Source organism: Grampus griseus, assembly GCF_964374135.1.
Source record: "Grampus griseus genome assembly, chromosome: 15".
Classification (NCBI taxonomy): domain Eukaryota; kingdom Metazoa; phylum Chordata; class Mammalia; order Artiodactyla; family Delphinidae; genus Grampus; species Grampus griseus.
Genome location: NC_139009.1, coordinates 61,484,915 through 61,511,064, shown reverse-complemented (window position 1 = coordinate 61,511,064; position 26,150 = coordinate 61,484,915). Strand labels below are relative to the sequence as shown.

At 45.0% G+C, this 26,150-nt stretch overlaps 1 protein-coding gene across 5 annotated transcripts in view; it reads left to right on the top strand.

The window, feature by feature from the left end:
- Window positions 1-26,150, top strand: part of SFXN5 (sideroflexin 5) — a 116,318-nt gene that overhangs the window by 25,774 nt on the left and 64,394 nt on the right. For all 5 annotated transcript variants that reach the window (XM_082672041.1, XM_082672044.1, XM_082672040.1 and 2 more), the window contains exons 4-6: window positions 14,294-14,320; window positions 14,812-14,866; window positions 16,849-16,874. In XM_082672041.1, coding sequence (XP_082528167.1) covers window positions 14,294-14,320; window positions 14,812-14,866; window positions 16,849-16,874 — 108 coding nt within the window. The remainder of the gene's footprint in view (window positions 1-14,293; window positions 14,321-14,811; window positions 14,867-16,848; window positions 16,875-26,150) is intronic.

Below are 26,150 nucleotides of genomic sequence, written 5' to 3'. Positions count from 1 at the left end.
TTTGTTGTACATGATTATGTTTCCTCTCCTTTTCGACTTTATGTTTTACCTGGATTTAATAATTGCCTCATTTTTTCTCATTAACATAGTTTTCCTTGTACCATCTCAAATTCTTACTGCACCCTGTAGCAGCCTTTTGATATTTTCAGTGCCTCCTTTCAATCTGAAGACTCCTGTCCTTCAGTTCCATTATTTTTCTCTGAAACTTTCATTTCTGGAGACGACGTCCCTCCAGGCCTTCCTCTTGGTATTCACCTTCATTTTGGTGGAACACCTCTTCTGGTGGCTTCCTGAAAAAAAAGGCAAATGGGAAGAAAATTTTGAATCCTTTTAGATCTGAAAAAAAGGTAATTTGTAATTGTAATTCTGCACTCAGCTTTAACTGACAGTTTGGCTGAGGAGAAAATTCCAATTTTTAGGTTGATAACCATTTTCCTTCAGGATTTTGAAGACATTGCTCTTCTGGCTTCGGGTCTAGCTGTTGAAAAAGCCAATGCTATTGTATTCCTGATTCTTTGCAAGTGACCTGTTTTCTCTCTTTGGGAATACTTAGGATCTTCTCTTTATCTATACAGTTTATTTCTAAAATTCCACAATGCCATCTCTTTTAAAATTCATTATTTTGGGTTCCTGGTGACCTCTTTCAATCTGAAGACTCCCATCTCTCAGTTCTGGCAACTTTTCTTGTACTGTTTCTTTGATAATTTCTTCTCATTCTGGAATTCCTATTAGTCAAATATTCAACATCTTAGATTAACACTCAGATTTTCTTTTCCTTTTTTTCTCTCCTATTCCTTCACTTTGTCCCTCTGCTTGGCTTTACAGGAAATTTCCTTGAGTTTATATTCAACATGTCTATTGAATTTCTAACTTCAGATAGTATAATTTTAATTTCTGAGAGCTATTTGATTGTTTCTTTTCTTGGTTCTTTTTAACAGGATCCTCTTCCTGTTTTGTAAATACAGTATCTTCTCATTGGTCTGCATTCTGGAAGCCAAGTAGGGGAAGGAGGCTGGAGTCCCAATATTCACTTTGCAGATTTTCATTAATTTCCCTGCTTTTAGCCTCACCTGCTCCCGCTCTCCACTGGGCTAGTGTTCCCAAGTCTGGAGTCACTTGGATTCAGTTTCTCCAGAAGATTGATAAACTTCCATTGTCTGGGGGATACAGGTGAGGGCGGTAAGAGTCACCTAGCTGTGTGGGGAAGGCCGAGGGGTTCTACTGCTTTGAATACAGATTTTCAACCAAATCCCTGTGTTTAGCCCTATGATTAACTCTTTGTTCCTGGGGTTCTTGGTCCCTCCAAGTCCTGAACTTTGCTGGTGCCCTGGGGGTGGTGGCCTGGCTTCTTTTTATTTTAAGATTTTTTTTTTTGATGTGGACCATTTTTAAAGTCTTTATTGAATTTGTTACAATATTGCTTCTGTTTTTATGTTTTGTTATTTTGGCCACGAGGCATGTGGGATCTTAGCTCCCCGACCAGGGATCAAACCCGCCACCCCCTGCATTGGAACGTAAAGTCTTAACCACTGGACCACCAGGGAAGTCCCATGGCCCAGCTTCTTAAGTGTGCCTTCTGCGGGCATTGAGGGGAGGCTTCCTCCTCTCTGCTGGATCAGTTACTAAAACTCTACTCATCCTCCATCCAAAACATGTTGCTGTCCCTCCTCTGCTGTTGTCTTCTCTTCTGTTCCGTTGGTGACTCTGTGAGACACCGCCCCTGCCTTCTAGCACCTTTAGGTGCAAAGCCCAAGCTGAGGCCCTGTGCTGCCACATGACACACTAGTACCTGGTGGGGTGTTCCATAGGGTGGGTAGCTAAGCCGTCAGCCCTCCCCAGTCCAGTTTGTTTCACTATGTATTTATGGAGCACCTACAGGCCAGTGTTGGTGCTAGGGCCTGGGGAGAGAGGAGGGGAAAAGCTAGAGGAGGGTCCTGCCTCGTGGACTCCCCAGAATCTAGGCAATGACAGTGAAAACACATGATGCTGTGGGAGAGCAGAGGGAGGAGTAACCTGCCCAGACTAGGGGAGTCTGGAAGAGATTTCTAGCCTGAGACTTGAGGGATGAGTAGGGTCTGGTGAGGAGGAGATGGTGGATAGGAGGAGTCCAGGCGAGGAAGCACATCATGGACACAGAGAGGATGGGGCCTCCAGAGGAAGGGACAGGCGAACGTGCTGGACTGCAGCCCACAACGTGGAGGGAGGGCAGAGGTGCCAACAGAGGCAGCCCCTTGGCCGATGTCCTTGTGCGGGGCCCTGGAAGTGACGTGAGCTGCTGCAGTGCTGGTAAGGCAGGGTCCATCTTCAGGTGTCTGTGTTGCCTGCTGAGTTGGGGGCAGCCGTCAGCAGGGAGGGCAGGCTGGGATCTCCCCATTCCTGAGCGTGGTGCTGCCCTCTGGCCGTGGGCACTGAGGAGCCTGGGTGGTGTGACCTGACACGCCCCTCTCTAGGCCAGAGTAGTCCTCAGACTGTGGCAGTTCCTCGTGGACCTGTCAGGGGTGGTCCAGCCTCCGGGTCCTTCCTGATCCTGTGTCTGCTCCCAGCCCAAGCTCCCCTCTAGCCTGTCTTCACCCCTTGGGACTCCTTCCTGCTTTCAGAGTTTGGGGAATGAGGCCATGTTTCCCCTCTTTGCTCCCTTCAGTAGCTTAAAGCTGCCTGTCTTGTTTTCTGGGCCTCCTTTGTTTTCTATCCTGAAAGCCCCCATGTGCCTCCAGGGAGCTGGGAGGAGGGGAGAGGGTGGGGGGGCCCTGGCACTAGCTGTACTTCCCGGTTCTGGCTCACGTTGGTAATGCCTGCAGTGTCCATCTGGAGGCTGGGTAGCACAGCGCTCTAGGTGTGAGCCTGCTGTTCAGTCCCCCAATAAACAGATTGCCCGTCCCCCGCCCTCCTGGCTCCCCAGAGCATTGGGATTGGGCTCTGCTGCAGATCTCACAGTGCTTCCCTCCCTGGGCTTCATCTGCAGAGCCACAACCCCTCTGGCTTCCAGAGCCACAGGAAGAAAGGATGGGTGGTGACATACCAGCTCAGGATCTGGGGAAGCCTCAGTGGTTGGGAATTCATGAAGTCTCCATTCCTGGTTCAGGCTGGCCCTGCTCAAGGGTCATGCCTGTGCTGTCTGAAGAGCACAGATCAGATCATTCTGTGCCAGGTAGATGGGGATGGTTCTTGACTTCATTGTGGAGAGTGGCCTTTTGTGTTCTGGGCTCTGTGCCTGCCCTGATGTCCTTTTGCAGGTGTGTGAGTCAGAAGCCCGTGGCTGTGTCTTGATGCCTGTGGGCCTGTCCTGATGTCATGGGCACCACTGGGTATCCTATGCACTATTTTGCTATCTAACCTGCCCTCCAGTTACAACATCCCACCAGGGGGTTCGTGCAAGCAGATTGATAGTTTATTCCCCCCTGATGGCCTTGGTTAGCAGGTGACTGATATCTCCTCCAGAGACTGTTAACTTGTTGAAAAGTTGCTATACCGATGAAAAATTAGTCCTGAGGATAAAATAAAAATAAGTATAATTTACTCTTTGGGCTTGACAGGTAGAAATTTGATGGGCTAGGAACCCTAATAAGGACTGCAGCTATCAGTTAAACAACAAAGCCATAGATGGGAGCAAAAACGTAAGCCCGGGCAGCTAAGTTTCTGGATGTTTGCTGTGCTGTGTGCATTTTATATGCCAGGACCTTGCTGGAATGGTTTGACGTGGATGGAGATGGGTGGGGTTCAATATGGAACGCTCCCCCATGGTAATGAGGCACCACTCACTGTGAGCTCACCAAGGGCCAGGAGCCGTGTTAATATTTGCACTTTACAAGTACTAACTCAATTAATCTTCACAGAAACGCTGTTTGGTAGATGCCTATATTAACCCCATTTTAAAGGTAAGAAAAGGGAGGCTCAGAGAGATTATATTACTTACCTCAGGTCACATAACTAGTATGTGGTGGGACAGGAACGCTAGGCCTGGAAGATCCAACGCCCATCTCTCACCCACTATCTGAAGGTGGATTTGGAAGGGAAGGCGATACTCTGGAGTGGAATGTGTATGCTAACACGGGGCAGAGTGAGTCGGGGGGGTAGGGGTGCTGTCAGAGGAGCTTGGTGTGTGTGCATGTCTCGCAGCCCTAGTCACACTGTGCGGTTAACCCTGCCAGGCCAGGTCATGGGCATCTGCGGGGCACCCGGTACGTGAAAGGCGCTGCGGCAGGTGGGCGCGGGGCAGGTTCCTGCCCTCACGCAGCTAGCTCCCGCGCAGGTGCACAGGTAAGCAGGCGCCTGGAGGTAGGCTGGTGGCGAGGCAGTTTGGAGTTACGCTACGGTAGAAGGAGTTCAGTGGTGAGAGACTCCTGAGAACGTAGGTGCTGAGGAAGGGCTTCGTGCAGGGGAACGCAAGCGGTTGGATGTAGAATGTAGGGAGAGACCCAAGGCCTGGGACGGACGTCCCCGTAAGTCACAGACAAAGGCCGAGAAGTAGAGTGAAGAGAGAGAGAGCGTGATGAGAGAAAGAGAGAGAGAGGGAGAGAAGTTGAGAGAGGAAGCTGGGAAGTTTCGGGCCAGGTTGTGAAAGTTTTTGAAACCCAGAGAGTTTTTGAAACCCAGCCAGCATGGCTGTGTTGCACTGCAGCAAGGGAGATGCAGGACAGTGGAACTGTGATCGGATCATTCTGTGCCAGGTAGATGGGGAGGGGTAATTGCCGATAAGGAAACCAGCTTGGGAGCGACTGGGGTGGTCAGGAGTGAGGGGGGCAGGTCTCTGGGAGCCACCGTAGGCTTCTGAGCGGCTGTTCTGGCCCCTCATTACACATTCCCCAGAGGCTGGGAACCCGCCCACCTGACTCCGAGCCCACGCAGCACCCAGCATAGCATATTGGTTGCTCAGAGGCCCCATGTAGGATGGATTCTGCCTGCAGCCCGCCAAGAAAGGGCAGCAGAGATGTAAGAGATACTGCCAGTCTCCTCCCCTGGCAGAGCAGAAATGGGGTCAGCTGTGTTTGGGCTTTGCTGAAAATAGAAGAGAAGATACTGGAGAGTTAAAAATACTTGCACCCTGAATCTTCTCTGGGTATCTGCAGGATTGTCAGAAGCTTGGCTGACATCCCCCTCTTACCCTGACCCCTAGCCAGAGACTTCTGGGGTCCTGACCAGCACCCAGCCCCTCTGGGGCAGCTACAGGTTGGCCCTTATCGTTAGCACAAAATAGGCAAGTGATTAGTATCAGCTGAAGCATGTGTATGATGTGCTAGGAGTTGTACTGGGTGCTGTAGACTCATCTCTTGGCTGGGTCATTGTGGTGGCCTCCTGGGTGGTCTCCCCATTCTGCCTGGGCCCCCTCTGCTCATTCCCAATATAGTACTCAGAGTGATCTGTGAGAATATACATGACACGGTTCTCTGCTCCAGGGTTTCTCGGCCTCAGCACGATTGGCATTTGGGGCTGGATGGTTCTTTGTCGTGGGGGCTGTCCTGTGCACTGTAGGACATTGAGCAACACCCCTGGCTTCTACCCACTGGGTACCAATTAATGACAACCAGACATTACCAGATGGCCCCTGGTGAAAAACTGCCCTCCTGTTAAGAACCACAGCTCTAGTAAAAACTCAGAGTAAAAGCCACAGTCCTTAGCACAAGCTGCAACACCCCAATTCCTCTCTGATTTTGTCTCCTACTACTCTTTCCCTTATTCAGTCCACTTCAGTCACACTGGCCTCCTTGATGTCCCTCAAACATGCTGGGGAGGCCCATTCTGCCTCAGGGCCTTTGCACTGGCTGTTCTGCTGGACAGAATAATCTCCCACCAGATATCTGCATGGCCTCACTCCCTCCTTCAGGTATTTCCTCCAAAGTCACCTCAATGAAAACTACACTGACCACCTTACTATACATCATCCTACTTGAGAATTTCTCCAGGGAAAGAAAAGTCAAGGGAAGCAAAAGAAGGAGCCACTAGGGTCAGAGGCAGGACAAGAGATGGAATTTTGGGGGTCCATGGCCAGTGGGGGGGATCCAGGGACTAGAGGTGCTTCTGGGGGTGGGGGAATGCAACCTCAGTGTCTCACCCTTCCCTCTACCACCCCAGCTCCAGCCCTGGTCTTTTCACCCCTCTCCCCTATGACAGGAGCTGTGGCCCTGGTCATGTCACTGTGTTCCTGTGTCCCCTGAGTATTCCCCATCCTTCACCCCTCCTTTTGCGAGGACCCTACTGCAATACATTTTTTAAAAAATCCATCCTTGCTGCTAGTACACACTCCCTATCCTTACCCTGTCCTACTTTCCCATGTTTCTTGAAGCCCTCATCCTTCTAACATATGAGAAAATTTACTTTTTATTATTTTTATTGTTTGTCCGCACAAGCATGTGAGCTCTACAGAAGCAGAGATTTTTGGTCTCTGTTTTCACTGATATATTCTTAGTGCCTAGAGCAGTGCCCAGCAAATAACAGGTGCTCAATAAATATTTGTTGGATAAATGAATTTTCTTTAATCGTCACAAGAACCTTGAAAGTAAGTATTCATATTCCTATATCACAAATGAGGAAATGGAGGCTCAAAAAGATTAAGTAAATTGCCCCAAATCACAAGTAGGAGATTTGGAATTCCAATTCCCAGAAAATGGTTTGACTGCAGGGTCTGGCCTCTTAAGAGACAGAAGCTGTGTGTACACGAAATTCGCGACTGCTAATGTGTGTTATGTAGCAGAATGAGCGGGGATGTTCCTTCTCCTTTCATCTGTAGAACTGGGGAGTACCTTTGCCCCACATAGATATGCATTTGTATCTATTACCTGGGAGTAACCATGGCAACAAAATTAATGGTGAGGAATAATGGGATTGGCCCAAATGATAAATTAAGAAGATTTCTTGTTGTTTTATGGAGGCATCCTCTGCCTTACAGAAGGATCCCCTTCAGGCTCTGTTTAATTACCTTCTGGAGGTTGTTTTAAATAGGCTCTGTCTTTGCTGCTTCAGAGGTTTGGAGAAGCAGCTTGGAAGGAACCAGACTGGGGAGGGGAAGGAGCCAGACTGGGGACAGGGCCTGGGCAGTGACTCCTCCATCTGGGGTCTGGGCACTAGAGGTCTCTGCCCTGAGAAGGCAGGGCTTCTCCTCCTGAAGCTTGTTTGGGGCCCACTCTCTACCCCTCCCTTGGCTTCTACACTGGGTTTCTAATAGGTTCAGATGGCAGCTCAGCTGAGACTTAGGCCATTTCTGAAATCAGCAAACTTCTGCATTGTTCCAGCAACCTTTCACCCAACTGTTTCCCCACACCCTCTGTGTCCTCATTCTCCAAGTTGAGAAATCAAGAAAGGTCCAAAGTCTCACATCCACGCTGGTTTGTTGCTGCAGCCAGTAAGTTCTAAGGGATCAGGGTTGCACTTTTTAATGTTCAGCCAGAGGCACAGGGAGAGATGGCTGAGCCCAAAGGAGATCAGGTCACACTGAGGAATTGTACTTTAAAGCGGAGCTGCTTTGGTGGGCTGACAGAAGACAGGGGGGTCTCCCTGTCCTAGATTCTCAATGTGGATGGACTGTCCATTGCATCTCCTTTGGCCTCTCATCAAATGCTTTACATTCCAGGACTATCCTTGCTTGTAACCTGTTTGCAGGGCTGGCTCATTAAACTGCAAACTAGCAACCAGCTCTTGGCTTGTGGGTGGTGTCTGCTGCCATTTCTGCATCCAGCATCTGCCCCATGGGTCCAGCAGGTCCCAGGGAAAAGCCCAGACCCGAAGAGTCAGACCCGAGGCCTTGTCCTGGGATCTCTGTAAGCTGGGCCAGGCATCATCAGACGAGAAGGGACCCTGGAGGGACTAGCTTCCACCTCCTGTATGATTAATTCAAAAAAACAATGTAAGGCTAAGGAGTAAGGTGACTGGCACAGGAAGACCATGTGAGTTAGTGGCTAAGCCAGGCCCCAGATCTGCGACCCTGACTATTGTTGCTGCAGCCTGGAGATGGGATGAACCCAAATGAGATCAGGTCGTGACTAGGAAGTTTAGTTTAAAATGGAGCTGTCCCTCCCACCTCACCCCAAAACCTCCTGAGATGGGAGCACTGCCAGATGCCATGAGAAGAGCCTCAACACTACTTAGTGCTCCTTCCTTCCTCCCTCCACTGGAAAGGCTTCTCTGACATCATGGGAAACAGTTTCCCAAAACCCCAAATGGGTTACCTTAGTTAGGGCTATACTAACTGCTGTAATGAAATGATCTCAAAACACACCAGCTCAAATAAGACAGACATTTATCTCTCTCCCATGCAATAGTTTGAGTTCCAGGTGGGCAGGTGGCTCTGCTCCACAGGATCATTCAGGAACCCAGGCTCCTTCCATCATGTTTCTCCACCATCTCCTTGGGTCCTCCTCTCTGCACAGCCCAGGCTGCACTGCAGCCACATCCTTGCTCTGGCTCACAGGCAGGTGACAGCAAGTATAGGCTGGGAGGTGCTAGCCAGGCAAAGGCACATCTCACTTCCCCTCGGATGCCACTGGAGGACTCAGTCACATGGATAAGCCTAACTGCAAAGGAGGCTGGGAAGTGTAGTGCAGCAGGTCAGCCACCTGCCCGCTACCTTTCTATTACTGTGGACGAAGGGGCATAGGTTTTGTCGGAAAGTTAACAGTCTATGCCATAGAGGTCAATAAGGGGCTTGGAAGTTGTGCCTGCTATTTCTATTTTTCTAGTGGTTACTCTTAAATTTTTAACAATCATTTTTGAGTAGGTAACACGTGAACAATCTACGGAATTCTAAAGCTATCAAAAAAGTATAGAATAAAAAATAAGTTTCCGCAAGAGGGAAGAGATATGGGAACATATGTATATGTTTAACTGATTCACTTTGTTATAAAGCAGAAACTAACACACCATTGTAAAGCAATTATACCCCAATAAAGATGTTAAAAAAAAAAAAAGTTTCCCTTTCCCTGTCTCCCAGTTTCCCACTTCTCCCTAGGGTAACCATCAGTTTCTTCTGTATCCTGCCAGAGATATCTGCATACATTTATCCTTTTCCTTTAAGTGCTAATGATATAACAGTGATAACTCCAGGGACATTCAGTGGAGCATGGTTGTAATAGCAAGAAATGGGACAGTGACAAAAGGACAAATATTGTATGATTCTCCTTATATGAAATATCTAGAGTGGTCAAATTCACAGAGACATAAAGTAGAATGGTAGTTGCCAGGAGCTGAGGGAAGGAGTACTGGGGTGTTAGTACTTACTGGGTACAGCGTTTCAGTTGGGGAAGATGAAAAAATTCTGGAGATGGTTGGTGGTGTACAACAATGTGAATGTACTTAATGCTACCGAACTGCACTTAAAAATGGTTAAATGGTAAATTTTATGTTATTTATATTTTACCACAATAAGGAAAAGATGAGAAGTAGCTTAAAAGTCCACCAATAGGGTGCAGTTTACAATATATTCATTCAACGTTTCTGTTAGGAAGAATAAGGCTGCTCTCCATGCTGTGATGTGGAAAGATCTCCACATATATATACTAGATGCCTAAAGGGACAGAACAGTGTGCACTGGTATGCTAGCATTTAGAGATGGCGCGTGGGGATTCAAGAGTGGGGGTTATGGAACCAGACTGATGGGGTTCAAATCCCAGTGCTGCCGTGGGATTGTGGGCAAATCACTAAATATCTCAGTGCCTCGGTTTCCACATCTATAAAATGGGAGATATACTGGTCCCTGCCTCATAGGGTTGTTGAGGAGATTAATAAGTTAATATGTACAAAGCCCTGAGAAAGGTATCTGACACGTAGCACTTATTCACTAAATGTGACTGAATGAGTCTGCGTCGCAGGTCACGAGCTGTAGTTCTGGCTCCACCTCCGAGACCCTGGGTGTGGTTCTGAGCTTTACTTTTCTCATCCGTCCTATGGAAACAGATTTCTGAGTGTGGGACTCAAATAGTTAATGGGACCATTGCCACTTATCTGTGACACTAGCCTGCCTGGGCCGTGTGTGGAGGTGTCATCACGGTTGGAGAACACGCCTGTGAGCTCTGGGCTTCTGGCCTTGCCTGCTCCCACCCCTGCTGAACTTCTGCCTTTGCTGCTGAGCCGGTGCTGCCTGAGTCTCCATCACTGCTCTCTGGGTGGGGGCGGAGAAGGCAGCCCTTGAACCTGAGGGACACAGATGCAGCTGTGGATTACAAGGGCTGCTTGGCTGGACTTGGGCGGGAGGGGAGGAACAGGTGCTGGGGAGGAGCGTCTGCTGCCCGGCTGCAAAGGGAGGTTCTGGGACCTCAGATGATGTCAGCCAAACTTCTTCCTCTTCTCGTGCCTCAGGCCTGGCTGTCACCCTGGCCAGACCAGACATCGGTGTGCTCCAGAGGGCCCCTGGAGAACAGGGGGGACACAGGTCTGGAGGCAAGGAGGCTTGGGTGCCCATCTCCATCCTGCCACCAGGCCCCTGGAACAATGGCTGAGTCACTTAGTCTCTCTGAGATGAGTTGCTTTGTCTGAAAGTAGTCTACCCACCTCACAGGCATGTTGTAAGAATAAGACAATAGAGATGAAGTTATTTTGAAAAATAATTAAGTCCTTTTAAAAAATACTGCTCGGGCTTCCCTGGTGGCGCAGTGGTTCAGAGTCCACCTGCCGATGCAGGGGACACGGGTTCATGCCCCGGTCCGGGAACATCCCACATGCCGCGGAGCGGCTGGGCCCGTGAGCCATGGCCGCTGAGCCTGCGCGTCCGGAGCCTGTGCTCCGCAACGGGAGAGGCCGCAGCAGTGAGAGGCCCGCGTACCGCAAAAAAAAAAAAAAAAAAAATACTGCTAATTTGACTGACTTCCCCTCTATGTTAGGCATTTATGGAGCATGATCTAGGGGCCAAGTATTTCAGCTATGCGTGTTTCAGTGAACCTCTGTATCAGTCAGTATAAGCCAAGTGCTTGTAACAAACAACCCCTGGATTTCAGGGACTTATACAGTAAGGTCTGTTTCTCACTCATGTCAGAGTCCAGTGCAGCTCAGGAACTTGGCACATGCCGTTGTCCAGGAGCCAGGCTCCTTTTACCTCATGGCTTTACTGTCTTCTAGGGCCTCATTGCCCTCCTCTGGATCCTCTGTGGGAGGCTTTGGGGCCAAGCCTGGAAGTGGTGAACTCCACTTCCACCCACAGTCCATTAGCTAGAACCCGGCCATGTGAGGCCATCTGACTGTGGGGGAGGGTGGAATGCATAGACTTAGCTGTGTGCCCAAAGTGAAATGCCAGCTGCCAGGAGCACCAAGCATAGTCCCCGCCCTGCCCTTACAGCACCCCATTGTACTAATGGAGAAACTGAGGCATGGAGGCAAAGTAATTTGCCCTGGGCCACACATCCAGTAAGTGATTGGAATGCAGGCTGCCTGGTCCTAACACCTGCTCTTTACACTGTTCTTTAATGTCTTAGATCAGTGTTTTCAGCCCAGGCTGTTCATCAGAATCATGGGGATTTTTTTTCTTTATTTATAAGAATTGTATGAAGAGATCTTGAGTTTTTTAAAAAAATAAATAGCTTTAGATTTGCTGTGTGCATGGCTCTAGGAGATGGTGGGGGCTGGCACTCAAAGGCAGGCCCCTGCTCTGAGGGGCTGGACTATGACTGTACAAGGTGAGGGGACCCGGACCCAGGAGATTCTGATTTGGGGTAGAGAGCGTGGGGTGTTAGGAGTCTGTGCCCAGGGCCTGGGGTCACACCTGGGATGATGCTGGGACGTGGTGGGATGCACTGCAGAAGGCACTTTCTGAGCAAAGAAAGATCAACCTTTTATCATTTTTTTTACCTCTCTGCTGTTATGCTCTCACATACCGTCTTTGGCTAACAGTGATTCTACATTTGGTTTTTCTTTCTTTAGTCCCCTCTGTTCCTCAAATATAATTAAGAAAAAAATCTACTGCCTCTAATCTTTCTGGGTCTGGAATAGCAGACAATCAAATATGTTTGAAATGTATCTAAAATCAGAGTGATTAGGCTGTGAATTAGGCTTAAGGGACTGCTGTTAGTAAAATGCATAAACTTTAATACAGATGGTCCTTGACTTATGATGGCTCAACTTACAATTTATAGACTTTATGACGGTCTGAAAACGATATGCATTCAGTAGAAACTGTACTTTGAATTGTGAATTTTGATCTTTTCCTGGCTGGTGTTACGTGGTCTGATACTCTCGTGATGCTGGGGAGGCAGCGAGCCGCATTTACCAGTCAGCCACGAGATCGAGAGGGAAACCACCCATACGCTTAGAACCATTGTGCACCCACACGACCAGTCTGTTTTTCACTTTCAGTGCAGTATTCAATGAATTACATGAGATATTCGGTACTATATTATAAAGTAGCCTCTGTGTTAGATGACTTTGCCCAACTGTAGGCTAATGTCAGTGTTCTGTGCACATGTAACGTGGGCCAGGCTAAGCTATGACGTTTGGTACTTTCGGAACGTTAAATAATTTCAACTTACAATGGGTTTATTGGCACATAACCCCACTGTAAGTTGAAGAAGATCTGTATATCAATTTTATAACTCTATTATTGCTACCCAGTAGCATTCTGCAGCTTACTTTATATCGCAGATGACAACATTGCCGTATAAATGAAACATAACTATTCCGTTATAAAACTTTAAACATCAGTGCTGACCACGTCTCCCCTCTTACCTCATACCCTTCTTGCTCTGTTAAAAATGCACTGGCCTTTGGTTTGCCCACAATGTAAAATTTTACTTGCTATATTTTCTTGATTCTAAAAAGGCTATTTTATCACATTTTATCATCTCTTAAATGGGATGAATCTTTTAACTGATGGACGTCTTGGCGTTATGCCACCGTTTTCTTTTTTTTTGGCGGTACGCAGGCCTCTCACTGTTGTGGCCTCTCCCCTTGCGGAGCACAGGCTCCGGACGCGCAGGCTCAGCGGCCATGGCTCACGGGCCCAGCCACTCCGCGGCATGTGGGATCTTCCCGGACCGGGGCACGAACCCGTGTCCCCTGCATCGGCAGGCGGACTCCCAACCACTGCACCACTAGGGAAGCCCTTTTTTTTTTTTTTAATTAATTAATTTATGGCTTCATTGGGTTTTCATTGCTGCATGTGGGCTTTTCTCTAGTTGCGGCGAGTAGGGGCTACTCTTTTGTTGCGGTGCGGGGGCTTCTCATGGCGGTGGCTTCTCTTGTTGGGGAGCACGGGCTCTAGGCACACGGGCTTCAGTAGTTATGGCACGCGGGCTCAGTAGTTGTGGCTCGTGGGCTCTAGAGCGCGGGCTCAGTAGTTGTGGCACACGGGCTTAGTTGCTCCACAGCACCTGGGATCTTCTGGGACCAGGGCTCAAACCCGTGTCTCCTGCATTGGCAGTCAGATTCTTAACCACTGCGCCACCAGGGAAGCCCCATAGTTTTCTTTCTTAGTGGCACATAATAGTATGTCTTAGGATCAACGATGTCTTAGAGTCAATGGAATACAGTATTTTTATCATTTGAAGGAATTGACAAATTGTTCTCCAGCCCAACCCCATGCTGTGCTGGAAGAGACAACCTCCTCATTCATCTGAAAGCACACAACTTTCTTATAACAATAACAAAAATAGGAATAATAATATCTACAAGATTTAGCACTTGTAAAGTACCTACTATGTGTTCAGCACTGCTCCAGGCACTTTTCATACGCCTCTTCAACAATGTTAGAGCACACCTATTAACCCCATTTTACAGATGAGGAAATTGAGGCTCAGAGGTAGAAGTGGCAAATCCAGGGATCCAGGCAGTCTGTGTAGCTCTGAAAAGTTATGCTGTGCTGCCTCTAGTGATTCTGGGAGACAGCTGAAGTATCTTCATTTAAATCAGGGCTTCTTACCTGGCCACACCTTAAAATGAACTAGGGAGCGTTAGGAAAATGTTGGAAGAATTCTTCAAGTAATTTTACGGCACAACCAGAATTGAGAACCCTCGGTTTAAATAATCTGTTTGAGGGGCTTCCCTGGTGGCGCAGTGGTTGAGAGTCCGCCTGCCGATGCAGGGGACACGGATTCGTGCCCTGGTCCGGGAGGATCCCACATGCAGCGGAGCGGCTGGGCCAGTGAGCCATGGCCGCTGAGCCTGTGCGTCCGGAGCCTGTGCTCCGCAATGGGAGAGGCCACAACAGTGAGAGGCCTGCGTACCACAAAAAAAAAAAAAAAAAAAAAATCTGTTTGAGATCCCCCAGCTGGATCTCTTGGTTAGAAAATGTGGCTTTGAGACCTTAAACTGATACGTGCTTTTAATCTTTGTTTTTTCTTTTCTTTTCCTTTCTCTCTCTCTTTCCCTTCCTTCCTTCCAGCTCTGGAGTGCACAGAAAATCAAGCAGGTAATTCAATTTTGGATTCTTTTCCTTCCTTTCTGCTGTTCTCAGAGACCCTGCCCTGCCCTGCCCTGGCCCGACCCCCCTTCTTTCATCCCCAGCACCAGGGTCTGAATTTCTGAAGACTAGAGCTCAGGTCAGCCTGCCTTTCCCTGGGCCCCCTGACCTCCTTCCCCATGGGCTCCTTCCACAAAACCCTTATTGTGGGCCTGTTGTGTGCGTGGCATGGGGGACAGAGGGCCTGCAAGGTAGACACGGTCGGCTCTGTGCTGCATTCAGCTTTGAGCACTAGTTAGGAGGAGAAGCTCTGTTTATGGCCCATGTTTGGTTTTCTCTTGCCCCGAGTGGTGGGAAGGATTGACTGGCCACAAGGCAAGGTGGGATACAGCCATTGGCCACCTAAGTCTTCCTGGGGGAGCTGTCCTCCCCCTCCCCCCTCCCATGTCCCATCTCCCTCCCCAGCTGTCACCCTGTGCTCTGTTCCCGGCTCTTGCCAGGCTATTCTACACCCGGACACCAATGAGAAGATCTTCATGCCCTTTAGAATGTCAGGTAAGCCCTTGGGAACCTCTGGTTCTGCCTAGCCTGGGCCAGTTACAATGGTCACAGCTCCAGGAGTGTCCAGATGCGCTTGGCCTGAGGGACGTACAGAGCCTGTTACACACACAACCACACTCGCACCTGCATGGTCACTTTGGCTCCACTGTACAGGACTGGCCAGCCTATGGAGCTTTTAAAATGTGCCCGTCTGCCTTTTCTGCCTGAGCAGTTAGGGTAGAATCGGGGCCTCCACAGGTGAATCTGGTGCCCCCAATGCCAGGTTACACCCCATTCACTCAGCAGCAGCCCCAGGGTGACGCCTTCTAGGGCAAACCCTGCCTTCCATGAGCCACTCCTCTCTTACCTGTGCACACTGAGCGCCTTCCTTCCAAGCCCTGCTCCCTACTCAGCCTTTTCATGCAGTTAACCCCCAGACTAACTCCCTTGTCTCTGATCCTACTTTTAGCCTGCCCTTCTGAATGTATGCACTACATTTGTACCACTACACACACAGGGAGGCGGATTCCTGTTCTGTGGAGACCAGTGGGTAGAGAGGGTAATGGAAGAATGGGTATAAGATCCCTGCCCTCAGGAAGTCCCTGCCCTGTGGTCACTAGAGGGACAGCTCTGTTACGTAGAGCTTAATGGCCTGGAAAGCACTCGCCCATACACTGGCTGGGGCCGGCGTGGTTGTCCTGCCTACGGTTCTGAGAGGCTAAGGGCTTTGTCCAGAGTCACACAGCGGAGGTCAGACTCACACCAGCATGCTGATGCCTCCTCCATGCTGTTTCTCAGTGCTACGGAGTGTACCCCCCACCCCTGAGTCACAGGGCGGGTGGGAGGGCTGGTGGCTGCTGCCTTGGGAAGCCCTCAGGCGGCTGGAGGAAGGGTCCCTACCAGTGGGTGTTCTCAGTCCGGGAGGTTAGTCAGCCCCCCGACCCGCTCAGAGAGCCTGAACTCACGGGGCTGAGAGAACAGACAAGCACATGTCATTGTGCAAACGGGCAGTTAGTGCCCGGTGACCCTTGCTTTGCCGTAAGGAACTCCAAGGCGGTGAAGGCTCTTGTAGCTGCGGCTGTAGGTCCTCCCCAGTGCCTGCGTGGGGCCATAGCAGGCTCTCCCCCCGAGACTGGCTTATTCTGCGATTCTCTGATCAGTCTTTGGGCCTCTCCCTGGAGGGGTGCAGGTAGGAGAGTGGCGGCTCATGTGTACAAATATGCACACGCAGGACACCAACCTTTGCTCTAGACGTAACCCGTGCAATTGTGGTTCCCTGCTGCTGGGCCACCAGCTGACTGGCTGCTGTAAGTTAGTGGCTGGGACAGGAGGATGCCCGCCTACAGCAGTGAGGCTGGGGGAGGGGCCTTGCCACAGTCTGGGGGCCCTGAGCCGTGGGGAGACGGCCAGGGCCCAGCTGCACTTCATGCCGGCCCTTTCCTGCTCTGCTGAGATGTCCAGCCAGGGCCCTAGAGATTCAAAGAGCTCTGGCACTTAGAGGCACACATCTCAGGTGGGTAGGGAATGCCCTTTCCAGAAATGGTCATGAAGCTGGGAAAGTAAGGGTGTGTTTTAGAAAGACAGGCTGAGGGAAGGAGGAGGACGTCCCAGGGCCTCCAGAGACATTGTGGGGAGGTTGGTGGGCCTTCATGGCTCCCGGAGGAAATCGTGGGAGGACCACCAAGTGCAGAGTGGCGGCGCCCCGGCCACGGGCGCCTCCTTCGGGAATGGGCCCCTGGCTTTGGGGGCGAGTGAGGACTGAGGGGAACAGAGACAAGGAGGTTGGGGGACACAGGGGAGCCCTCTGTCTTGGGGAGGGCTGGGCTGGGAAAAGGTCTGGGGCTAGAGGTGCCTCCCGCTTAACTGACCTGAGCCCTCTCCCTGGGGCCACTGCCAAGGCCAAGGCCAGAAGTCTCTCTGGCCTCCCAGTTGAAAGGCAGGTGGGGCAGAGTCAGATGGGATTATAAAACCCAACTCTTCTCTCTGTCCTCTCACAGGTTACATTCCTTTTGGGACGCCAATTGTAAGTATTACCTTCAAAGGGTTTTCTTGTCTACAAAAATTTTTTAATGTATAACTTTACATCGCTCAAATAAATATTTGAGTTGTTGATTTAGGATAAATTCCTGGAGCGGACTCACTGGAGAAAATATCATATATTTCTTTTTAATTCTCTTGATGTGTATTGTCAGACCTCTTTCCATAGAACGTGTGCCAATGTACACCCAACAGGGCCTCAAAGTGCCTGCATCCCTGTATATTTCCCATTTCAAGTATTGTCGTTAATTAGGACATGCTGGTTTGATTACAGGGAAGTTTTCCCAGAAAGCTTGGGAAGTCGGAAAGTAAGGGTGCCTTCTGAAAACTGGAAAATTCAGCATTATTTTTGTTCTGTTTTGAAATCAGGATTAAGCTTACTGTTAATCTTTTTATATTGGAGTAAAACAAATGTACAGAAAGGGTGCATTTGTCATAAATGTAAAGCTTGATACGTTTTCACAAAGTGAGCTCATCTAAGTAAATATCACTTAGATAAAGATATAGTGCATTACCAGTGTCTCAGATACCTCTTATGTACCCCTCTGAGTACTAACCTCACAGGGAACCACTTTTCTGACTCCTTCCTTCATTATATTCTCATTTTGCCTGTTATTGAACTTTATATAAATGGAATCACTTATATAAGTGTACTTTTTGGGGACTTGGCTTCTTTCACCCAATTGTTTATGAGACTTACTGTTAAATGTAGTATTAGCTTATTCTTTTTCATGGCTGTATAATATTCCACTGCTATAACTATATAGAAATTTCTTTATTCATCCTACTGTTGGTAGACATTTGGGTTGTTGCCAGTTTGGAGTTTACAACAACATGCTTTGAACATGATTGTACAAGTCTTTTAGAGGATATATATAGAGATACACACACACACACACACACCCCTACACACATCCTCATTTCTCTTGCATTTTACCGAGGAGGCTAAAGAGATAACAACTAAATGTGGGATGTGATCCTAGAATTGGGATTGGGATCAGGGCAGGTGTATGTGGAAAATGATATTGCAGTTTCTTATAAACATACACTACAATGTGAGCCAGCAATCCTACATTTAGGTATTTACTTCAAGAGAAGTGAATACATATGTCCACACAAAGATCTATATATAAATGTTTATAGTAACTTTTTTTCATCTTAGCCAAAAGCAGGAAACAGACAAGAATGACCAACAGATGTTAAAACCACTAAGTGAAAAACTGATTGGGAACAGGATATTTACCTAGTCTGAAAGTTTCCTATATATTTCATAAATATCATTCATTCTATGTTTATTAATTGGCAGCCTCCTGTAAATAAGGGTCTTCCCTTCTGCCTCCCATTTTCTTGTTTTTTAAAACTATCAGTATGGTCTTGTATATTTTTTGTATTCAGTGGATAGTAATTTACTTTTTTCATTATTCATTTTTATATACCAATTGTGCCAAATTTGACCAATAGAAACCCTTTAAAGCAATTTCAGTGTCCATTTGACATGTCTTTTTTATGCTATGAGTATGTACGTCAATACTTTCTGGCACAATGTATGGATATTCCAAACTCATCTTGTAGTTTCTCTGCCCCATTTCTCCAAAGAGCCCTGGTTCCTTTCAGAGGGGAATGGTATTTAGGAACCAAAATCTGGATAGTTAGGTGTGCTCATTGTTACTGGTGTGTCATTGTTTCTAGGCCCTCTTAGCAGACAGAGCTAGGACATACAACTTTTTAAAAATCATGACTACATACTAATACCTCTAATTCCAATCCAACATCTCAGAGTTCTTCCCCTCCTTCCAGTCCATATCTACATCTTCCTTCTCCCTGAATGAGAATACAACAACAATGTATTTATTCAGTTACTAAATCTTATATATACAAATAAAAGAATTTCAGAATTGCTACATTAATGCTACTCAAACATGTATTAATCCCCCCCCCACCAAATGTATTAAGTAAAGCTTGAGATTTCTTTGAAGTTCTTTTTGTCTGTTGAATAGATCCTACTGAGAGTATATAGTCAGAGAATTGTGTTCGAAAGTTATTTGAATTAAAAAAAAAGTTATTTGAATTAATTATTTTCTTCTGTGTGTATATGTTATATGATATACAGTTAGGTTTATTCATTTCTGTTGCCACTGAATTTCAGATGTTTCCCCATTCTTATTGATTTATTTTGGGAACTATATAAAATGTCGACATAGTTCAGAAGTCAAAAGCTATGTAAAAAAGGCATAATAAAAGCCCCATTTCCCTCTCTATCCCTTCTACCTCCTTCCCACCCAACCTCTCTAAGTAAATAATTTTATCCTTCCTATTTCTTTTTGTAAAAATAAGCAAATACAAATACATTTCCCTTTCTTTTTTCTATAAAAGGCACCATATTATATAACCCTTTTGCGCAATGTTTTTTTTTGCTTAATGACATATCCTGGAAATCACAGTGTATCAGTTTATAGCAATCTTCCTTATTCTTTTTTTTTAAATAGCTGCATAGTAGTATACTACATGGAAGTACCATAATTTATTCAACTATTTTCCTACATATGGACATTTAGACTATTTCCATTATTTTTCCAATATGAATAATGCAAGAATAGATAGTCTTGTGCATGTGTTTTGATATTGTTGGAGATATATCTTGAGGGTAACTTCCTAGCTTCTATGTAAGAACTAATTAAATAGACATTTCTGGCAATACTGGGCAAGAAAAAAGAGAGAAGATACAAATAAAAAATACTAGGACTAAAAAGTATAATAATTACAGATGTAATAGAAGTTTAAAGGATCAAAATGCATTGAACAATCTGGGGCAGGAAATTTGAAGACTTAGGAAAACATGGATACATTTCTGAGAAAGTACAGGTTACCAAAAACTGCCTAGCAAGAGGAAATATAGAATTTGAAAAGACCTGTAAATAGAAAGAAATTAGATCAGTTGCTTAAAATATATGCACCAAAGAAGTAACAAACAAATCAAAAATTACCACTAGGCTCCCATGATCTTTCAGGTGACTACACTCAAAGGAATAGCCAAACTCAATCTTTACAAAACTCTTTAAAGAGAATAAAAAAAAGGAAATATTCCCCAATTCATTTATGAGGCACTTTGAGACCAATACCAAAGAAGTTAGTATGAGAAAGAAAAATTATAGGCCAATATCACTTACAAAATTACACATAGTCTAAATGAAATAATAGCAAGTTGAATCCAGCACTGTATTAAAATATATCAAAAAAGATTTACCAAGGGGCTTCCCTGGTTGAGAGTCCACCTGCCAATGCAGGGGACGTGGGTTCATGCCCTGATCCGGGAAGATCCCACATGCCACGGAGCGGCTGGGCCCGTGAGCCATGGCCGCTGAGCCTGCGCGTCCGGAGCCCGTGCTCCGCAACAGGAGAGGCCACAACAGTGAGAGGCCTGCATACCGCAAAAAAAAAAAAAAAAAAGATTTACCAAGAATGGTAATAGAGATGTATTAATATAGTTCATCACCTTAACAAATTGAAGGAGAAACATGATGATCTCAGTAGATACAGAAAAATCATTTGATAAAACATAACTCCATTTATAATCTTTTTTAAAAGAGAAGGTTAGTTAGGTCTAAAAGGGAGCTTCATTAACTTAATACAGTATCTGTCAGAAAAAAAAAACAAAAACAAACCAACCCCATAGCAAGAACCATTCTTAAAGATGAATCAGATAAAGGTAAAATCTTAATGTCTGGGACAGGGTAAGAATGCCTGATAGTAATGCTTCTATCCAGCATTTTCCTAGGAGACTAACAAGTACAATAAGACATGAAAAAATAAATGACCAGTATTAGGATTGGAAAGGAAGAAACAAAATTTTTCATGAGAATAGGCAAACTATTGGAACTACTATTTTATAAGATTTCTGGATGTAAGACAAGTATACAAAATAATTGCTGTATGCCTATAAACCTATAACAAACATCTAGAACATGATATTTTTTTAAAAAAGAAAGCATTTATAATAGCACTTAGAATGATAAGTTACCAAAAATAAATTCAAGAAAGGATGTGCAAGATCTTTATGGAAAAACTTATAAAACTTTATTGAAGGACATTGGAGATCTAAATAAATGGAGAGATATATCACCTTGGGTGGGAATATTCATTATCATGAAGATACCCATTTTCTTCAAATTATATTTAATTATATTCAATAAAATTCCAATCAAAATCTCAGCAGGATTTTTCATGGAACTTGAAAAGTTGATACTAAAAATGATATGAACAAGCTAAGGGCCAAGAACAGCCAAGACAATTTTCAAGAATGAGGTGGTGGGACTTCCCTGGTGGCACAGTGATTAAGAATCCGCCTGCCAATGCAGGAGAAGTGGGTTCGATCCCTGCTCCGGGAAGATCCCACATGCCACGGAGCAACTAAGCCCATGTGCCACAACTAATGAGCCCACACCCCGCCGCTACTGAAGCCCGCGCGCCTCCAGCCTGTGCTCCGCAACAAGAGAAGCCACCACAATGAGAAGCCCGTGTACTGCAACGGAAACCCAACGCGGCCAAAAAAAAAAAAAGAATGAGGTGGTAAGAGGAGAGTCACCCTACTAAGTAGCATAAGACAGTTTGGTTTTGGTTTGGAGATAAGCAAATAGATCATTGCAACAGAACAGAAAGTCTGGAAACATGCCCATGCCCATATGGAAACTTGATATTTGACAAATCAGTGGAGAAGAAGGATGGACCATCTAACAAATGGTGCTACCTATATGAAAAAGAAATAAAATTAGATTTCACCTCATACACAAAACACATTAAATATGAAAAGAAAATATTTGCAGCACTGTTTATAATAGCAAAAAGAAAGGGAACCACTGAAATATCCATCAAGAGAATGGATAAATATTCATGATTTAGTCATGCAATGGAATACTTAACACAGGAAAGAAAATAAAGGACAGGGCTACATTTATCAATATTGATAAATCTCAAAAACAATGATGAATGAAAAAACAGTAGCAGAGTAATAATACTGTCTGATGTCATTTATATAATGTTTTAATATGCAAAGCAATATTATATATATATATATTTATGGGTGTATTTTTCAAGGATCCATAAAACATTCATGGGAACAGTTAGCAACAGATTCATGATACTACTTACCTCTGGAGAGAGAGAGAAGGCAATGGAATCTAGCAGAGCAGGAGGTGCTTCATTTGTATCTGTTATGTTTCATCTTTTAAAAAGATAAAATTTTCACAAAAATTTGACAAAATGATAAGATTTGGCAGTATGTGGATATTCATTGTAGTATCCTCTAGACTTCTCTGTATGCTTGCAATATTTCATTTTATACATATATTTTAAATATATATCAACATGTATAGGGAATATCATTCTCATCACTATCCTTTTGTAGTTTCCCTGAAACTTCTACATTGTTCTGACATATTCTGAGAAAGTATTATGTTTTCCCCACTGTAATTGTGTGCATTTAATTTCCTTGCATTTCTTATAGTTTTGGCTGTATATATTTCAGTGCAGTGGGGTTTGGTGTGTTCATGACATTTTTATCTTCTTGATGTTATAATCTCCACCTTCCCACCTCTCTCACTTTCTTACACACACACACACACACACACACACGAAATATCCCTGTTTCATTGAATATTGTTGTCTTGAACTCTACTTCACCTCATATTAATATTTCTATTCCCATTTTATTTGCCTTGTAAATTATTGCCTACACATTTATATCAGAGTGATATTTAATTTCTGTGTATATGTCACTCATAGACAAAATTGAGCTTCATTCTACTTTTTTTTACCCAGTTTGAGAAACTCTGTCTTTAATAATTAATGGAACCCATTCATATTTATTCTGCCACTGGTTATTGTGAGCACTTATCCCAGCCATCAAGTAGCTTGTTTGTTGGTTTGCTTATCAAGTTTGTTATTGTTTTCATTTATTTTCCTGATTTGTACTAGAGTGGTAATTTTCATCGGTCCTTTTGATTTCTTAAGTGGTTTGGAAGGGGAGCATCCTAATCCTCTCTAATTACCATTCTCCTATTATTTTTTTTGTTTGTTTTTGCGGTACGCGGGCCTCTCACTGTTGTGGCCTCTCCCGTTGTGGAGCACAGGCTCCGGACGCGCAGGCTCAGCGGCCATGGCTCACGGGCCTAGCCGCTCCGCGGCATGTGGGAGCTTCCTGGACCGGGGCACGAACCCCGTGTCCCCTGCATCGGCAGGCGGACTCTCAACCACTGCGCCACCAGGGAAGCCCCTCCTATAGTATTTTATGGAGAGATTTAGCTGTATCTACCTTATTAATATCAATAATTGAATAGTAAATAGGACCTCCCCAACCCTACCCATAAAGGAAGAGACTTTTAGCATACCGTTTTACCCTACTCTCTACTCTACCATTTCACCCGTACACACCTGTCAAGATTTTGGAAATAATCTGGAATCTCACCAGTTTTTTGAATCCTTGCTTACCACCTCTATTAAACTTCACAATTTTTTAGGCTTTTCGTGTGTGTGTGTGTGTGTGTGTGTGTGTGTGTGTTCTCTATGTTTTGCTAGAGTACTTCTTTGAGTAATGTTGAGTGTGTGGGCAATACTTTCTGAGTCCTTCCATATCTGAAATGACGTTTTTTCCCTCTTATACATGAACAATACTTGGCCTGATTCTCATTTTCTTTATTGGTAAACCTCCCCCACTCCCTTCGGGAGCTTTTGGTATTTTTTCTCTTTATCTTTGGAGTGCAGAAATATCCTTAGGATTAAAAAAAACCTTCTCCATGTATTTTATAAAATTATACAAGTAATACATGAATATGTTCTTTGGAATTCAAAAATATCACCAAGAATATTTTTAAAGTTATACAAGTAATACATGAATATGTTCTCTGAGCTCAGAATTCAAACAATGCAAAAAAAAAAAAGTAAAGTTCCTCTGACGACCCTCAACTCCAAATCTATTCCCAGAAGTAACCTCTGTGAGAAGTCTGGTGTGAACTTTCAGGCTTTTTTCTAGGCATTTGCAAAGATATGAATCATCACTAAAATTTTGTTTTTAGATAGATATGTTTTATAAGTAAAAATACACTTATTTATCTACAAATAGCTTAATTACACTTAGCAGTTTGCCTACATAAGGATCCCCTCCCTCCCTCCCTCCCTCCCTCCCTCCCTTTCTTCCTTCCTTCCTTCCTTCCTTCCTCCCTCCCTCCCTCCCTCCCTTCCTCCCTCCTCCCCTCCCTCCCTTCCTTCCTTCCTCCCCTCCTTTCTTCGTTTTTCCTGCTGAGTAGCATTCTTTCCCATAGTGATGGATTTAGATTGTTTCTGATTATTTGCTATTAGAAATAACAGTGCTGTGAAAAATCCTTATAAAGTTCTTTTTGCACAAGTATGATGATTTCTTGAGGGCCCATTCCAGAAACTGAGTTTGCTGTGTAAAAGGCAATGCACATTTCCCTGAACACCAAAAAGATCTCACTTCTTTTCATATATTTATTGGCTATTTACATTTCCTCTTCCGTGAATTAGCTGTTAACATCCTTTGTCCATTCTTCCATTTGCTGTATTTTCCTAATTGATTTGTAAGCATTCCTTATATATTTTGGATATTAATCCTTTGAATTATATATATTACAAATCTCTCTCCCAGCTGTTCTTCCTTTACTCTCTGGTGTCTTTGTTGTAGAAAAGTTTTAAATACTGATTTTTAAAATATAATGATCTTTCCTTGGACTGAGTTTTGAGTCTTGTCCCCACTTCTCACCTCCATCTCCTTTATTAAAATAACGAGATTTGTGAGAGTTGTGTCTGGGAATCAGCTCTTAGATGTATCTATCAATTCTTCTGTTTTCATTTTCTAATTTATTCATTTTTGCTCTTGTTTTATAATATCCACTTTTCCTCTTTGATTTGTTTGTGACTGGTTTCTTAATCTTTTGCCTTGAATTTATTCTTATCTATTCTCATTCTTTCCTTCTAATGAAGCTGTTTAGGGCTCTGAATTTGCTTCTGAGTATATCGAATACTTGGTTTTCATATATAGTGATCTATGTTTTTATTTTCTAAATAAGTTTGAAATTATAGCTTTGAATCCTCTTTAGTCTGTTAGATAGTCAGAAGAATGCATTTTAAATTCCAAGTGACTGGGTTTTAAAAGGATATATTCTTTTGTTATTATTTTCTAGTTTATCTCATTTTCAGAGAGAGTGACCACTACAATTTTGCCATTTGAGATTTATTATGGTTTTCTTTGTAGCATAGTATATGATTATATCAGTTAGGAGTAGGACCACTTGTATATAACAAAAAGTTCGAAATAACAGTAACTTAAAGAAAATAATTTATTTCTCTCTCATACCAAAGAATTTTGGAGGTAGGCAGATCCCCACAGTCATCAGGAATCCAGGCTTCCATTTTTCTACACCATTCTCAGTGCTGCCTTCTAGTGTCAGTCACCTCATAGCCCAGAATGACTGCTGAAGTTCCAGTCATCACAGCCACATCCCAGGGAGGAGAAAGAAGGGAGAAGTAAAAAGATGTACCTCCTAGCTGAGTCATTTCCCTTCAAGTAGTCTTCTTCAAAGTGTCACAGAACAGTTCTGTTTATATTCCATGTAGAACTTAGCTGGATATATAGTCAATCCCTAATTATAGGGATTCTGTTAGTGAGAAAGAAGTGAAGAATAGCTATAGGTAGGCAAACAAGAATCTGCCATAGTAATTTTAATAAATATTCCATCAATGCTTAAAAATAAAAAGATATATCTTTCGGCAGTATCATCTCTCCCAAGGCAGAGAAGTTGAGTTTGGGGCTTATTCCTCATAAGAGGCCAACTGGACCCTTTCAAGATTAATGGCTGCCATCAACTGTGATAAACTAGCTAACCCAAGGGATGCCAGCACTGTGTCTAGTTCACAGGTGTTATTGAGGACACCCCATATTTTTCCACTCTCTCCTCTTTGTAAGACCAATCAATCACTTCAGGGTCACTATGGCCTTCTAGGCACCATGGGAACTTGGGTGCTGATCCACTCCCATGTCGTTCAGGGCTTTACTGCTGAAGTAGACGCTGTGAATGTCCTATCAAGACCAGTCCTCTTCCAGCCTGGAGCAAACATCCCTCTGTGGATAAATGTGTAGGTTGTGAGAATAGGAATCCCTGGAATCTGAGATCCTGTATGAACACTTGACTGAGGCAAAGGGGCAGCATCACCTGGGATGGCCTCAGTGGCAGCCGGAGCCAAAATGACAGGC